General features: G+C 47.2%; 1 protein-coding gene across 1 annotated transcript in view; it reads right to left on the bottom strand.

The window, feature by feature from the left end:
- MYLK3 (myosin light chain kinase 3) overlaps positions 1 to 1,941 on the bottom strand; it is a 41,708-nt gene extending 39,767 nt beyond the window's left edge. The window contains exon 1 of the mRNA XM_023514786.1: positions 1,465 to 1,941. Coding sequence (XP_023370554.1) covers positions 1,465 to 1,941 — 477 coding nt within the window. The remainder of the gene's footprint in view (positions 1 to 1,464) is intronic.
- Positions 1,942 to 17,958: the final 16,017 nt, after the last annotated feature.

The following is a 17,958-nucleotide window of genomic DNA, read 5'->3' on the forward strand; positions in this document are numbered from 1 at the left end:
CACAGCTCACAGCAACCTCAAACTCTTGGGCTTAAGCGATTCTCTTGCCTCAGCCTCCCAAGTAGCTGGGACTACAGGTGCCCACCACAATGCCTGTCTATTTTGTTGTTGTTGCAGTTGTCATTGTTTTAGCTGGCCCAGGCAGGGTTGGAACCTGACAGCCTTGTTGTATGTGGCTGGAACCCTACCAACTGAGCTATGGGCACACTGATATAAAGGGCATAGCATTTACATATAACCTACACACATCCTCCCAAACACTCTAGAACATCTCTGGATTATTTACAATACCTAACACCATGCAAATGCCATGTGAACGATGGTTATGCTATCTTGTTCAGGGAGTCAGGAAAGGAGTGTGGGTGTGCTCAGGACACACACAACCATCACAGGCCATGCACATTATGTTTTCCTTCTGCTGTTGATTGAATCTGAGGATGTGGAGCCTGCACATATGGAGGGCAACTATATTTGATTAATTTTATTCCATGAAGCTGAAGTTGGTCACCAGTGTTAAAGGCGGTGGGCCCCATCTTCCCTGCTGGCCAAGCTCTCTGGGCACCCCCACACACACAGCAGGGGCTGGGGAGGGCAGGGCAGGGAGGGGAGGGCTGCAGGGGCAGCTCTGGCCGGGGGGCCTAGGAGGGGAGGCACACTCTGCTGTCCTGTGTCAAGGTCAAGGCAGACCCCTTTGGACCCCAGCTGCTCTCTTGCAGAGGTGTGTGGTAACTGTAGGATCTGAAATGACAGCTCTATGACGTGGTAGGGCTGCTAAGTGGCTGGCCCTTAACTGTTCCCAAACAGGGTGTTCCCTCTACACCACTGGTCTGCCTTTGCTCAGGAGCCAAGCTTCCATTAGCTAGCAAGTTTGGTTATGCAACCTTGAGGACAGCCGCTCCCAGAAAGGCCACCCCCACCCCCAGGCTCCAGCTCTTGCCTACAGTGCGCCATGAGTCACTGTCAACACTCAGGTCTCCGCAGGCAGCTGCACACTCTGCCCACTCTGGGGCAAAAAGCACAAGGTAGGGGCCAGCAAGTGGGGCTTGGGTTTCTGAGCAGAGTCTCCATCAGGTCACACTGACCTCTCCCCTACCTGCTGCCATCCCCTCCCCAGGTGTGAGGAGAGGAGCGGAGCCCGAGAGGAATAGAAGCCACTGGGACATCATACCCCCTAACTACCAGCTTGCCCCACATCTAGAATCCCTAGAGCTGCCCAGGCCCACAAGCCCAGCCAGGGTCCTGCTTCTTCCTTTCCCCAAGAACAGTGGCAGTCAGTGTCCTGCTTGGAAACCCACTATGATCTGTACATTTCTAGCTCTCCCTTCCCCACCCCACCAACAGGTCACATAGGAAGCACAAGAACGGGACAGCATCCCTTTAGTTCCCCTGAGACCAGCTGTCTGGCCAGCCTCCCTCCCCCCGGGGCCCTTGGACCTCCTTTCCAGCTGAGAGGCAGGAACCAACCTCTTGGGGACTGTCAGCCAGGCTGCCTTCTCTCCAGGGGACACTCCCTTGAAGAATGAAATCCACCAGCTTCGAGTTCTGGAACGTGGCCCCCTCCAAAGCCATGGCCCTATTGGCAGCTGCCACCGTCCTGCAGAGGGCTTCGAGCCTGGCCCCATGCTGGGCAGCCTCCTGCTGCATAGCCCTCAACAGCTCCAGGACCTCGGGCCACATGGCCTGAGTTTCAGCTGAAGGAGCACCATTGGCCCTAGCTGAGCCCAGCGTGCCAGCAGCCTCCAGCTGGTGCAGGCCTCTCTGCAAGTGGCCCAGGCCTTGGCCCAGGCCCTGCAGCTTCTCTGTAATGTCTTCTTGGAAATGCAGGAGTCTATCGACCTTCTCACTCAGTGCGCTAAGCTTCTCGTTCATGCTGGTCAAGCAGGCCTTGCCTAATGCCGGCAGTCCCCGGGACCTCAGGCTCTCCTGGGAGGCTCCTGACATCCTAATGCTTAACAAGGGCAAGGGTGAGGGAACAGAGAGCCACAGACCTCTGGTTTTCACTTAGGCGGTGGTGTCTGGAAGGTCATTGTCCTTGGTCACTAACATCCTCGCCCAGCAGCACCAACCTACACTGACCACTTGGGCTGTCCGGGGGTGCAGAAGACCCGGTTCTCTCTGTGCCTTTGCTCTGCTTTATCTCCCAGCCTGCCATGGGCTGTGAGTGAAAGACTGAGTCTGGCCCAGGTCCTTCTCTTTGGGGCCCCTTTGACATCATGGCAGCATTTGACATTCCTCTTTGAGAGGCTGCTGATGGGCAAGTATTTTAAGAATCTGCCCAGGGCAGGCAGAGATTCATGTAGCTGAAGCTGAAGGTTAGAAGGACCTGTCAAGGGGAAGCTACAAGGGCGTCAGGGACCCCTTAGGGACTCTGGGACAGAGCTAGACCTTCAGAAGCTGAAAACACTGAGGCTACACGCTTTGAATTTACAATAAAAAGCAAGACCAAAACCAAAAAAATGCATTCAACAAAGTTTTGACTTTTGTTATGATGAAACTGTTCATGCTTCTGCTAATTAAAAACAAATTTTGAGTGCTTCTATGTTGTTGATGGCAAACACATGTGTTTAGACTACCCAGAGGCAGTCACAGGCAGCCCTACACACAGGGCCCTTGGTCATTAGTCACCTAAAATAGAACCGAGGGACAATGGCCTGGGTGCTGGTCAAATGCCATTGAGAGGGTCATGTTCCTTGCAGAGTCCTCTGGGGGACATTTACTAGAGACCCTGCTCCCCGAGTAATGACTGTGTAGATATCACACACTCGATTTCTAAAATGAAATAAATCAGCAGGGCCTAGAGACCAGTGGGGCTGTGTTTCCGGTGATTGCAAACATTTTGGCCTCAGAAACCCCTGATGCTAATGAAATCTTTTACAGACACATTAATAAGTCAAGCAGGCACAAGCACAGCTGTATGGGGCTCATGGGGGCACCTGCGAGTCCCTGGGGTACTATAGCAGCCTGTTTTACCCCATTTTTATCCAGCTCCTCAGCAGGAGAGAGCAAGGCCCAGAGAGGGAAATTGGTCCCAGGTCACCCAGGTACATAGCCTCCTGGCAATGGATGGTTCAGACATGGTCAGTACGGGGGCCATAGGAGGGGGTTCAGTGTCTCCTAAGCTTCCCCCTTCATGCTTGGCGCCTATAGCTCAGCAGCTAGGGTGCCAGCCACATACACCAGAGGTGGCAGGTTCAAACCCAGCCCGGGCCTGCCAAACAACAATGACAATTACAACCAAAAAATAGCTGGGTGTTGTGGTAGGCACCTATACTCCCAGCTACTTGGGAGGCTGAGGCAAGAGAATTGCTTAAGCCCAAGAATTTAAGGTCGCTGTGAGCTATGACACCACAACACTCTACCAAGGGTCACATAGTGAGACTCTGTCTCAACAAAAAAGGGGCACTCCTGTGGCTCAAAGGAGTAGGGCGCCAGCCCCATATGCCAGAGGTGGTGGGTTCAAACCCAGCCCCAGCCAAAAAACTGAAAAAAAAAAAAAGGTTCCTCCTTCTGAGTCAAGGCAGTTATGATAAACTGACCAGGAAATTTGACATCTAAAAGCACTGTTAGGTGGTTTTGCTGTTTAAGCCACAGATGAATCCCAGTGCAAGACACTTACTGTGCACATGCATTTGGACACAGCCCCATACCCGACCCTCTGTGTCCCTAAGCCCCTCTGGAGAAATCCAAACCCATTTCTATGAGTTCAAATGCAAAAAAAAATGATATCAAGACTCCAATTCGCATGGAGAGACTGACCTCCCACATTGGCAAGTGAGCATTACCGATCAATTTCTGAAGATAAAAAGCTGTTGGAGGAGTAGTGACTGGGGAAGTGAGAAAGAGAACAACACAGCCCAACCCAGCATGAAAGCAAGCCTAGCAAACAGAGAGCCAGTTTTCCGCACAGAATACTAAGGGCCCCACTGGGGGAACAAGACAGGAGTCCACCCCAAACAGTAGCTCCCCTCCTTCCTGACACCCTGCAATTTGGACCCCGCCCTCCCTGGGGATCACAGTCTTTTTCTGGAGAAACTCAGTAGTCAGCAACACAACAGCTCTGTATACGTCATCCTCAGCAAAGCCAGAGAGTTAACTAGCCTAAACCACTTACCCAATTTTTAGTACCTTATTCTGAAATACACACAGACAAAAAGGGGTCACCTGCTATGAAAAGGGGCGACCCAAGCAAATAAACAGAAACATGATCACAGAGGAGATGGAGAAAATGAGACACGGAGGGAAGTTCCAAAGGCTGTCATTTGTAGGCACAGAAAATTGCTAATGGCTATTCTATCCCATTCACTAAAAAGTAAAAGAATGTTGTGGACAAAGAACCATAGAATTTAAAAAAGAGGCCTTGGAACTTAAAAACATACATACTAAAGTGTAAAAATTTGGCTCGGCACCTGTAGCTCAAGTGGCTCTGGTGCCAGCCGCATACACCAGAGCTGGCGGGTTCGAATCCAGCCAGGGCCCGCCAAACAACAATGACAACTACAACCAAAAAATAGCTGGGCCTTGTAGCAGGTACCTGTGGTCCCAGCTACTTGGGAGCTGAGGCAAGAGAATCACTTAAGCCCAGGAGTTGGAGGTTGCTGTGAGCTGTGACTCCACAGCACTCTACCCAGGGTGACAGCTTGAGGCTCTGTCTCAAAATAAAAATAAAAATAAAAAATAAATAAAGTGTAAAACTTCAATATAGAGTTTAGAAAATAAAGCTAAGATGATATCCCCAGAAAACAGAACTAAAAGGTGAAGACATACACAGGAGAGAAAGGCTGCCAGGTAATGTGTCCCCTGGTCTCATATCTAATTAGTTCAAGTTTCAGGAGAAGAAATGGGAAAAAGAGGGGAGACATTTATCAAAGACCTACTATAGTCATTATAGAACATAGCCATACAGAGAAGATTATAAAATCTCCCTGAAGTTTAAAAGAAAAAAAGATCACATACTTGGCTTGAATATTTGTCCCCTTCAAAACTCATGTTGAAATGTAATCCCAGTCTGGCAATATTGGGGGGGGGGCCTTTAAGAAGTGATTGGATCACGAGGGTCTGCCCTTGTGTATGGATTAACACATTTGTGTATTAATGGGTTAATGGGTTATCATGGAAGTGGGACTGGAGACTTCCCAAGAAGAGACTTGGGCTAGCACACCCAGTCCCTTGCATCACCTCGGGACGCTGCAGAGAGATCTCACCAGCAAGACAGTCCTCCAGAGATGCAACCCCTCAACCCTGGAATTCTCAGCCTCCATAACTATAAGAAATAAATTTCTTTAAAAATTACCCAGTTTTGGGCATTCTGTTGTAAGCAACAGAAAATGGACTAAGATACACATGAAAGAACTAGAAACACAATGACGTCAGATTTCTGAACCTGCAAACAACTGGGTGTTAAGAACAGGCTGGATGTAGAATTATTGATTGGAAAGCATTTCCCCTCAGAATTTTGAAGACATTTGCACCATTGTCAGAGGGCAGGATGAAGAGTTTTATGATTTGCAAAAATACAAAAAACATATGCTTGCTTTCTAAGGAAATTGCTTTGAGGATGTGCTCCAATAAAATGAAAGAGTAAACAAATTAAAAACAACAAAAAAGGGTGGCGCCTGTGGCTCAAAAGAGTAGGGCGGAGGGGGCGGGTTCAAACCCAGCCCTGGCCAAAAACTGCAAAAAACAAAACAAAACAAGAAAAAAGGCTCCAGGAAACACAAGCTTCAACACAGGTCCAGCTTCAAGCGGAAGAATGGAGAGTACCCCACAGGAATGAGTGCAAGGAGGAAAAAGACCAGTATACACTAAAAATAACTAAAGACTAGTTTTTCCCTAACCCTGAAGGCATGAGTTCCTCTATAAAATAATAATAATAAAATAAATAAAATAAGAAGTTAAGAGCAGTGATTTTCTTCCCCCCCTCCCCAAGACAGAGCCTCAAGCCATCCCCTGGGTGCAGTGCTGTGGCACCACGGCTCACAGCAACCTTCAACTCTTGGGCTCAAGGGATTCTCTTGCCTCAGCCTCCCAAATAGCTGGGACTACAGGCACCCACCACCATAACACTCGGCTATTTTTTGGTTGCAGCTGTCAATGTTGTCTGGCAGGCCCCAGGCTGGATTTGAACCCACCAGCTCAGGTATATGTGGCTGGCACCTTAGCTGCCTGAGCCACAGACTCCGGGCTGAGAGCAGTGATTTTCAACTGGTGTACTGTGGAACACTGGTGTGCAGTGAGAGGATCTTAGGTGTCTTCAAAAATTATTAAAGATCATTAATTAAATTATTTTTAAAGAACTTCAAAGCACAGTTAAGTATATTCTTTTCTCATTTCTTTTTTTGATCGACATAATTTAAGTGTGATGGGGAAATTCAACTATAGGTTCAAATGTGCTGGGAGATAAAAAATGTTGAAAAACACTGGTGAGCTCAGCGCCTATAGCTCAAAGGCTAGGGAGCCAGCCATATACACTGAGCTGGTGGGTTCGAACCCAGCCTGGGCCTGCCAAACAACAAGGACAAATACAACCAAAAAATAGCCGGGCTTTGTGGCGGGTGCCTGTACTCCCAGCTACTTGGGAGACTGAGGCGACAATCACTTAAGCCCAAGAGTTTGAGGTTGCTGTGAGCTGTGACACCACAGCACTCTATCAAGAGCATGGGGGCCATACTGTCTGGATTTAACTCCTGCCTCTGCCAGTTATCAGTCAGAATTGTGGGCCAGTGTTTACTTAACCTGAGTCTTCACTTCCTGGCGTGTAATATGATAATAACAATGCATATGCTTCATGGAGTGGTGGGGAGGGTTCCATGAGAAAGCATGGAAGGCATCTAGAACAGTGCTTGTGCCAGGGCATGGGGGCTTGCACCGGTAATCCCAGCACTCTGGGGTGCCAAGGTAGGAGGATCCCTTGAACTCAGCAGTTGGAGACCAGCCTGAGCAAGAGCAAGACCCTGTCTACTAAACATAGAAAAACTAGCTGTGGGTCAGGGGCACCTATAGTCTCAGCTCCGAGGGAGGCTGAGGCCAGAGAATCGCTTGAGCCCAGGAGTTTGAAGTTGCTGTGAGCTATGATGCCATGGCACTCTAACCCAGGTGACAGAGTGAGACTCTGTCTCAAAAGTAAATAACTAAATAAAACAGAATGGTGCTTGACACATAGGCAGCGCTAAAACGCTGGCCACCAGCATGGTGATGGCAGACAGGGCAAAAAGGGGACAAAGGAATCAGAGATGTCAAGAAAGCAGAGGTCTTAAAAAGCATGAGACTGAAGCAAATAGTTGACTTTGCAATGAATAATATTTGCAGCTATAATAAGGTAAATCCCTTATTAAGTAAAAACAGTGACATCTATTGTGAGAGCAGGGGAGGGAAAGTAAAGAGGGTAAGAGAGCGAAAAAAGCATAAGCCTAGTCAGAAGCTCACAGGTCATGTACATAACTGAAAATGAAGAAATAATGGAGGCAAATATCAGAAGAAACAGCTGAAAGACTCCAATATGTTTGCCCCTAGGGACTAGAACACAAAGCTGATTATGCAGAACTCACGGGCCCAACATCCATGGGCCATGCAAACACACCCCATGGGTTCTGTACAGCAGCAGTGCCACAGCGCACAGCAGTGAAGGGTCTTGTCCTAACAAAATCAAATAGAGCAATTTTCTGAGAGAGGGAAGCCAGGTGTCTAGCAGAAAGACGAGTTTGAACCCAGCCCAGGCCTGCCAAATGACACTGACGACTACAACCAAAAAATAGCCAGGCATTGTGGCAGGCACCTGTGGTCCCAGGACTTGAGAGGCTGAGGCAAGAGAATCGCTTAAGCCCAAGAGTTTGAGGTTGCTGTGAGCTGTGATGACACAGCACTCTACCAAGGGCAACATAGTGAGACTCTGTCTCAAAAGAAAAAAAAGAAGACACTCTTTTCTACTTTGTACAAAATGCCGTGTGGGCTCTGTACACCTGGTGTTTAGCCTCTCTGCACACAGCTCTCCTGTCTCCATGGGGGCTCATTATCAAAGTGCAAACCCACAGGGAGCACTGAGCACACAGCCTGCACTTGGAGTCCTGAAAGTGGTAGCAATTACACCCGCCACCCCTAATGCCAACCTTACTTCTCCCCCTTCTGCTTGAGATGACCAACCCAAGGAGGCAGAAGTGTGTGCTCAGCCACCTCCTTCTGGGCTAGGGGCAGGAGCAGGAAGAAGGAACAGCTTCTCAATCCCAAACCAGCGTCCCAGGCCCCTGGCCCAGTCCAGGCCACCTCTCCACATGCACCCTTAGCTGGTGTGTGCTCAGAAAATACAGACATGCCTTCTGCTAAGCCGAGCTTACTTAGGAAAGGAAAACAGATGAAAAAGAACTTCAGAACACCGCGCAGCAGTCCGTGAAGACAACTTCAGGGGTAGCTGCCACTGGGCACTGTCTGCCCACAAGACCCTACATGGGAAAGGCACAAGCTGACCATCCCCAAACTGTACCCATCCCATGAACCAAAGCTTTCTGCTAACTGAGCTTTTGGGTCCCAGAGGACCCATGCCTGGGAAATGATTGTCACCATGGCTCCCTTAGTCCTGTGATCCTACCAATTGTTTCTGGGCTCCTACTTCAAAACACACTGGCCCCAAGCAGCCCTTACCGCAAATATCTGGCTGTAATCTGACGCCTGCTGTTGGCCTCTGGTGCTGGGACCTCACAGTGCTGGGCTGGGGCACAGAGTCCCCATTCTGTAGCTTCTGGGCTGTGCCAATTTTGCATTTACTCTGCCTGGAGATGGATGCTGCCCAGCTGCCTAGAGCGCTGGGAATGAGGTGGGCTGGCTGGCCAGGGTGACTTCTCTGGAAGAACTCAGGCAGTAGAGATAAGCCTGGCATTTCCTCTTATCTCCAACCCTGTCCCAGGCCCCAGAGGCATCCAGAGGCCACACTTGGTTATCGGCTTTGCTAGGCCCTATCTGCCTCCCAGGGGCCTACTTCCTGCATCACTTAGCAAAGTGTCCAGCTGTAAAACAAACACCATCTGGGCCAAGGAGACAGGAAGGGAAGGAGTGCCAGGGCGAGGCTGACACAGAAGACAAGCGGCCGAGCCATGTGCTGCTGACTGGGACTCCCCTGCATCCTAAGGAGCTACCTGAAGCCAAGGGCTCCCAGATCCAACCCTAGGCCCCTGCTGAAACTCAGCCACATGGTACCAGCTAATTCAGGAGGCAAAGAAATTGGGAGGGACTTCTCAGAGGAAATGGGACTTGAACTGAGCCTTAAAGGATGGGTGAGCCTTAACTGAGGTTGGGGAAATGCAGTTCTGGTGAGGATTCAGAGTAAATGGGCCCCAGGTGGGGCCTGGCAGTGGCAGTGATGATGCGAGGACAGGAGGTTATTCAAGGAGGCCCAGCTGATTCAGCAGGAGGATCCTTAAGAGGACAGACCAGGACAATTAGGCAGAGACATTTAGAACAAGATAAGGGGGAAACTGGCCAGGTGCAGTGGCTCACGCCTGTAATCTCAGCACTCTGGGAGGCTGAGGCAAGAGAATCGCCTAAGCCCAAGAACTGGAGGTTGCTGTGAGCAGTGATGCCATGGCACTCTACTGAGGGCAATAAAGTGAGACTCTGTCTCTAAATAATAATAATAATAAATAACAAGATGGAAAGGGGGGGTGGATGGGGCTGGCCAGGACTCCACATAGAAGTTCTGGGCAGCAGGTGGTTACCACTTCTAGAATGTGTCCTGTTGTCAAAGCCCAGGGGCACTAAGGCCATGGGGCAGCATCCCTGCTAGTCCCTCTGAGGCCCTCATCCCTGCCCTGCAGGTCAGCAGCAGTGGCAGGACCCCTCCCCAGGAGACTCTCAGCTTCCAGGATGCTCTTCCCACACCATCAGGTGAAGATGTCACACCAAAAGTTCATCAGAAAACAAGTACAAACATTAGAACCCCACTTTTGTTTAAAATATACCTATATACCAGTATGGTTAATTCTGCATAGGAGAATAACAAATGATCTTTTTATTTATTTATTTATTTTTTTATTTCTTGAGACTCTGTCACCCTGGGTAGAGTGCTGTGGTGTTACAACTCCCAGCAACCTCCATCTCTTGGGCTTAAGCGATTCTCTTGCCTCAGCCTCCCGAGTAGCTGGGACTTCAGGTGCCCACCACAACACCCGGCTATTTTTTCTGTTTGCAGTTGTCATTGTTGTTGTAGGTGGCCTGGGCTGTGTTCAAACCTTCCAGCTTCAGTATATGTGTTGGTGCCCTACCCACCGAGCTACGGGCACCACCAATGATCTTTATTTTCTATATTTCATTTTTATCTTTTTTCTAACTTTTATTTTCTTGTCTTTTTTTTTTTTTTTTTTTTTTGCACTTTTTGGCCAGGGCTGGGTTTGAACCTGCCACCTCTGGCATATGGGGCCGGCACTGTACTCCTTTGAGCCACAGGTGCTGCCCTCTTTTTTCTAACTTTTTTTAAAAACGAAGTATATACTTGCCATATAGTTGGCCGGGGTTTGATTCCTGGCCAAAAAAGCAAAACAAAACAAAGTATATAATTTGTGTTATCCAACAAAACCTTGTTTTCTTATAATTGTCATCCCCACAGGAATTATTTTAGACAGCAATATGCACAGGAGAGAGGTTTAATTAACCAAGAACACAGAGCAATAGACTCTCTGGGGACCCCAGTTGATAGAAAACAACATTTAATAACCTTGCAGGGAGGCTGAGGTCAATTGCTGAGCCTTAAATGAACAGAAAGCACATACATTTAACAGACTCCAGTGGGCAGACGCCTCAGAAACAGCAAATCTCCTGGGGAAAGAGCACCCTTCCTCTTTGAGCTTTGTTTTTGAAATACATCCCCCATCCAGTTTGGAAGAAATGTTTCCAGACTCCATGTACAACTCATAAACTTAACGGTAGAATTAATTTGGGAATTTAGAAAACGACATTGAACCCTTTATGCTGTGCAGGGGCCATGCCAATCCTCCCTGTATTGTCCCAATTTTGGTATGTAGCCCACCAAGGTGAGCACAATTTGGAAATTTATAACACAAAGTTGGCAATATTTGGGAACAATCACTAACCATAGCTATATCATATGATTCGAGCATCTGCATCAGGCTCATAGTGACAGGTGATAAAAGTTCTGAAGTCTGAATTACATGCACAGTTCCTCAAACCAAACTCAAATCCATGCACCTAAAACCAAGAGCAGATCCCCCTTCCATATTGTCTCCTTGCTTTGCCCAATTCCAAAAGTGTTTTCAGACCTACATGCTCCTATTGCCCTGCTGAGATCCAGACACACAGCAAGTTGTCATCTGCACTTACACACCACCGTCCATCCATGGGTCCCAAGTGGCCCGTCAGAAATATTCACAGTCTCCAGTGAGATGGGTGAATGTTGCTCCCTCCATCTTACACAGGGCAGTTAAGTGACTTGTCACTGGGTATAACCCAGGACAACTTCCACGCAAGCTGCCTTCTGGCCTCCCTTCCTTTATGGCCGGTCCCTCTGAGCTTTCCCTTGGCCTCAGTTTATATCGTGCACACAGGCCATTGTTTCCCTGGCAATGGAGGCGGCATTCTATTTCCTGCCCTGAATCTGGCCCAGGGTCCTGACCGCACTGCATTTAGCCACAAATGCATCAGCCATGAGTGAGTGGGGACAGCTTGGCTCCTTGGAAACCTAAGTGGCAGGTGTCAGCTGGCTCAGGCTTTGAGAGTCAGTCCAGGCCAGCCGGCTAATTCCTCCATCACTTGCCTGGAACAGCCCACAGTGAAGGTGAGGACGTCTCTAGGAGCTGGGTGGACAGATAGGACCCTCAAAGACAAACCCATCACAGTCCAGCCTTCTGGGAGAAATAACCCTGAGACCAATGAACCCTGTTCATTTCTGAGGACACCAGGACAAAGGTCATTGATTATGTGCCCGACAGACAACTGAATTTATACTTATAATTCCCAGTTGCAGTGTTTACTTTTATGTTCATCAATTAATATGTCCTGGAATGACTGCTCAGAATTAGATCCAAAAGAATAAGAAAGTTTCTGGGGCACCTGCCAGGTAACGATGTAAGTCACCACCTGACAAGTATGTTTAACACAGGTGCAGTCATTCTTGGAAATTGGAGGTGAAGATTTTGGGGGTCAATTTCCTGCCAGTTAGAAAATAAATGCCATATATTGTTACTTTTAATTAACTTCAATTTATTTGCCTCTAAACTGCCCTGTTAACCTTACTGGATGGCTCTGTGCATTGCCTGAGCTACAGGCTGGGTCAGGTGAAAGGCTGGTCCCAAGAGCCCCAGAGTATGTTAGTGATCAGGATACTGAACTGCTTCTGAGCACTCACCTTGTGTCAGGTACCTGCTGAGCATTTCCAGTTGGTTAGTTTACCTAGTAAACACTAGGTATATTCAATTAATACCCTTGTTTTACAGATCAGGAAGCTGAGGCCCAGGGAGGTCATGAGTAGGGTGACCAGATTTTAACATCTGTAAGGTGGGACAACATGGCCGGGGGGCGGGGGTGGGGCCGCGGGGCAGGGGACACGGCAGGGCAGGGCCTGACAGTAAGGCAAACTTTGATAAGCAGTTCTCGTTAATCACTTCTCAGCAATTATTTATTACAGTTTAACATTATAAAATTAACAAAAATAATATAAAATTCATATTCTGGTGAAATAGCCATATGGCGGCCAAAAACTGTATATTCCCTTCTTGTTCTCCAGCCAGTTCATGCATTCTTTCCAAAAATCGAGACTTTTTTAAAATGCCGCGGGACGCGGGACAAATTATTGGAAAGTGGGACTGTCCCCGCCAAAATCGGGACGTCTGGTCACCCTAGTCATGAGGTCACTGTTATAAGTTTCCTCTGACTGCGGTAACAAATGACCACAAACTTAGTGGCTCAGAACCACAGAAAGTTACTCTTGAACTGAGCTGGAGGCCAGAAGTTCCAAACTTATGGTATTACTGGGCAAAATCAAGGCATCAGGAATGCTATGCTTCCTCTGGAGGCCCTCCAGGAGGGCCTGCTCCCAGCAGTGGCTGGAATCATGGTTTGTGGGTGCTCCCCCAGTCACAACCTCCTTGACCACACTGCCTAGTCCTATTGTGTGTGCCAAATCTCTCTCGCCCACCTTTTATACTCCACATGGGATTGCATTGAAGGCCCCTTACATAATCCAGGATGATGTCCCTATTTCAAGATTCTGAACTTAATCCTTTTAAGGATTAAAAGAAAAAATAAAGTCTTTTTTTCTTTTCTTTCTTTCTTTTTTTTTTTTAGAGTCTCAAGCTGTCGCCCTGGGTAGAGTGCCATGGCGTCATAGCTCACAGCAACCTCTAACTCTTGGGCTCAGGCAATCCTCTTGCCATAGTTTCTCTCTTTTTTAATTTTTTTAGAGACAGAGTCTCACTTTGTTGCCCTTGATAGAGTGCTGTGGCATCACAGCTCATAGCACCTCAAACTCGTGGAAGCAATTCTCTTGCCTCAGCCTCTTGAATACCTGGGACTACAGGTGCCCGCCACAATACCTGGATATTTTTTTGTTGCAATTTGGCTGGGGCCAGGTTCGAACCCGCCACCCTCGGTATGTGGGGCCGGCACCCTACCCACTCAGCCACAGGCACCACCTTGCCTCAGTTTTTCTACTTTTAGTAGAGACAGGGTCTCACTCTTGCTCAGACTGTTCTCAAACTCCTGAGCTCAAGCCATCCACCCACTTTGGCCTCCCAGAGTGCTGGTTCACAGGCGTGAGCCCCCTCCCAGCCTGCAGTCTTTTTCGACATTCACAGGTTCCAGGGATTAGGACATGAATGCCCTTTGGTGACCTATATCTAGTCTACCACGGTCACCCACCTAACAGGTGGTGCCTGCAGAGTTCTCTTCCCATACACTCTAGAGGGTTTTCTGGGTAAGATGGTTTTCTGGTGGATGTGTACCAGAGAGGTTGAAATCCAGACTTTGGTGCCAGGGATGGCTGGTGTTAGGGCAGCTCTCCCACTGCTCTGAAGTACTGTGCTTCTTCAGCAAGCAATTCAACCCCCCAGGCCTCAGTTTTTCCATCAGGGCCTACTGTAGGGGAATGTTTTGAGGGTTAAATGAGACAATGAATATAAACTCATACAACATTGCTTACAAAGTTAAGTGTTCCATGCCTGTTAGTTTTGTTGTTGAAAGCAGAGTGTAAGCTGGAGTTCTGATCCAGACCTGTAGAGGGAGACCTGGTGCATGCCAGGTTTCTGCAGATGAGGATTTGTGAAAATGGGAAGTTACCCTTCCAAATAACCAGTGAAAATCAGTGCTACCCTATGCATGGGAGAATGCTCAGCATCTTTTGGTGGAACAATATAAAGACCTGCCAGAACTGGCCATATAAAGGACTTCTGCTCTTCAAAGGTGGAGACTTCGCCTCTTTCCAAGGACGGTATGGATCTGGGTCCTAAAAATGTGTGTCGACAATGTTCCCATTGTTTAAAATGAGATTTGTCTGAAAATTAACATCCTAAAGATCTTCTTGATGTTAAACTGATTCCAGTTTCAAGATTTGTAACAAAAAGAATGCTAAAGGAAGAGTTTAGAGCATGGAGAATAAACTAAGAAAAATAGGCAGGAGATAGCTGGAAAAACACAACAGGGAAGGAACAAGAATATTTTAAACTTGAGTATTTGTTATGAATATGTTTGAGAGAAGAAATGCAAATTAGCTAGTCTCCTTAACTCTGAGCAAAATAAATTTCATTCCACTCCCTACATGAAGTGGGACAGGACAACATGAAATTTTTTTTTTTTTTTTGAGATAGTCTCACTATTTCACCCTCGGTAGAATGCGGTGGAGTCACAGGTCACGGCAACCTCCAATTCTTGGGCTTCAGCAATTCTCTTGCCTCAACCTCCCAAGTAGCTGGGACTACAGGTGCCCACCTCAACACCTGGCTATTTTTTTGTTGCAGTCGTCATTGTTGCTTAGCAGGCCCAGGCTGGGTTTGAACCTGCCAACCCTGGTGTATGTGGCGGGCACCATAACCACTGTGCTACAAGTGCTGAGCTGGATAACATGAATGTTAGTAAAGAAGTTTTAGGAAAACAAATCATTATATTAAAAAGATACCTGCACTTGTATGTTTCTTACAGCACAATTCACAGTCACAAAGACACAGAATCAACCTAGATGTTCACCAACAGTTGAGTGAACACAAAGAATGTGTATGACGGTGTGAGCCACAGTGCAGACTCAGCCAAGGACAGGGTGAAGCAGTGTCTTTTGCAGCAACTTGGATGGAACCAGAGGCCATAATCTTAAGTGAAATAACCTGGTAACAGAAAAGTAATTGCTGCACGTTGTCATGTGTATGTGAGAGCAAAGCTATAGCTACACCAGGACACTGGAGACTTAAAATGGGGTAGGGAGGAGGGGGTGGGGTTGGAAAATTACCTGTGGGATCAATGGACACTGCTTGGTGATGGGCACACAAAATGCCCACACCTTACCCCTACACAATATAAATACACGTAGCAAAATTCAACTTGTACCCCCAACTCTATTGAAACCAAACAAAAAAAGTTTTAGTATTTCATTTGATTGATATTCAAATCACACTTCTAAATATTATCATATGTTATATATGATCTATTCAATTTAGTTTTTCAGTTCAGTCCACTAGGATTCTTTACAAATAAGACAAGTATTTCTCAATTTGGGTGGGAAGTATGCTAAATGTCAATGAAACAAAAAAGTAATAGCTTTTGCCTTTTTAGAGAAAGAAAAACTGCAAACTACTTAAATGCCAACCAGCAAGAGAAAGAATGATAATTCTACGTCAACTAACATCAAAAACTATTTAAGGTGTTATGACCAAATGAAAATAAAAAGCTCCCAAAACAACACATAAAATTTAATTTCATCTAAATGAAAAAGATAGACTGATAATCACACAGATGGACTGTGGGTACACAAATCCACTATCAATGGTTGGGAAGGATACACACCCAATTAACAGCTCCTAGGGGCCTAACAGAATTGGGGTAAGAAAGAAAAAGAGGGAAAAGCCGTTTCCCCTTCATAGCGCACATGCTGTTGTATTTGCCTTTGTGTGAGGAACATGTTTTTGTATATTACTTATATACTTTTTTTTTTGAGACAGAGTCTCACTTTGTCACTCTGGGTAGAGTGCTATGGTGTCACAGCTCACTGCAACCTCAAACTCTTGGGTTCAAGTGATCCTCTTGTCTCAGCCTCCTGAGTAGCTGGGACTACAGGCACCCGCAACAACACTCAGCTATTTTTAGAGACAGAGTCTTGCTCTGGCTCAGGCTGGTCTCAAACCTGTGAGCTCAGGCAATCCACCTGCCTCAGTCTCTCAGAGTGCTGGGATTACAGGCGTAAGCCACCGTGCCTGGCCTACTTATATACTTCTTTAAACAACAAAAATAAATTATTTACTTACTGGAAAGAATACATTAATTTACAGTTCTTTGCTAGCAGTATTAAATATCACTTGTGGAATAATAAACACTAAATGTGTTTTTTCAATTTTTATCAATGAACAGATATGCTTTCTCTGCTGTGACCCTTCTTCATATTAAAGAAACAGATATAAAAAGAAATAAAACCATATCTTGAGGTCAAGGTAAGTGAGGACACATAGGGCTGAGAGAGTCAGCACCTATTTGGACACCAAAAGACTTAGGGGAGAGGGTTAACAGAAAATAGGCCACAGGGGCTGCTGCAGGCAGCCTGTGGGAAGGGCAAGCTCTGAGGGTGGATCAACTGTCCCCACCAGCTTTTCTCCACCCCCACTTTCCCCCACCCTCAGGCCCTTGTACACATACCAGCAAGTACAAGCAGCTGGCTAACCCTCAGGCAAAAGTAAACAAACATGTCCTTGACAGCTCTTCCCTAAAGAAATTAATCCAGGCCTGGCTTGGGGGCTCATGCCTGTAATCCTGGCACTCTGGGAGGCGGGAGGTAGGCAGATTGCCTGAGCTCAGGAGTTCGAGGCTTGCCTGAGCTCAGGAGTTCTAGGCCAGCCTGAGGAAGAGCAAGACCCCCATCTCTAAAATTAGTCAGGCATTGCATTGGGTACCTGTAGTCCCAGCTACTTCGGAGGCTAAGGCCATCAGATCACTTGAACCCAAGAGTTTGAGGTGGCTGTGAACTATGAGGCCATGGCATTCAACCCTAGGGCAACTGAGTGAGACTCTGTCTCAAAAAAAAAAAAAAAAGGAAAAAGAAATTTAATCCATGTTGGAAAACCAAAGCCTTTTAGTCATCAACTTGGCACACCAGAGTAAAGTCCCAAGGTGGTTCTGGGAGATCAAGCAACCTCAGCCTAAAAATGAGTTCTAAACACCCTCGCCCAGCCCATGCCCAGAGGACCCAGTCAGATTCTCCCTGGGCAGAAGCCACCCACTTACACCCACTTACACCCCTGCTTTCTATTTTTTTTTTTTTCATTATGTTGCTTGGACTGGGCTCAAGTCATCTTCTAGCCTCATCTCCTAAGTAGCTGGGACTACAGGTGTGCATCACTGTGCCTGGCACATCATTCTTTTTTTCTTTTTTCTTTTGTTGTTTTTGAGGCAAAGTCTCACTTTATTGTCCACAGTAGAGTGCTTTGGTGTCAGAGCTCACAGCAACCTCCAACTCTTGGGCTTGAGTGATTCTCTTGCCTCAACCTCCCAAGTAGCTGGGACTACAGGTGCTCGCCACAAGGGCCGGCTTTTTTTTCTTTTTCTTTTTTTTTTTTTTTTTTTTTGCTGTTGTAATTGTCATTGTTGTTTAGCAGGCCCAGGCCAGGTTTGAATCTACCAGCCTTGGTGTATGTGGCCGGCACCCTAACCACTGACCTACAGGCACTGAGCCTGGGGCATCTTTCTTAAATACAGACAGATAAGCACAGATCACCAGGATGTTACCAGAACCTGCAGCCTGAGAGAGGAAGATCAGGACACAGACGTGAA

The sequence above is a fragment of the Otolemur garnettii genome, unplaced genomic scaffold (genome assembly GCF_000181295.1).
Source record: "Otolemur garnettii isolate 467f Iridium unplaced genomic scaffold, OtoGar3 scaffold00058, whole genome shotgun sequence".
Lineage (NCBI taxonomy): Eukaryota > Metazoa > Chordata > Mammalia > Primates > Galagidae > Otolemur > Otolemur garnettii.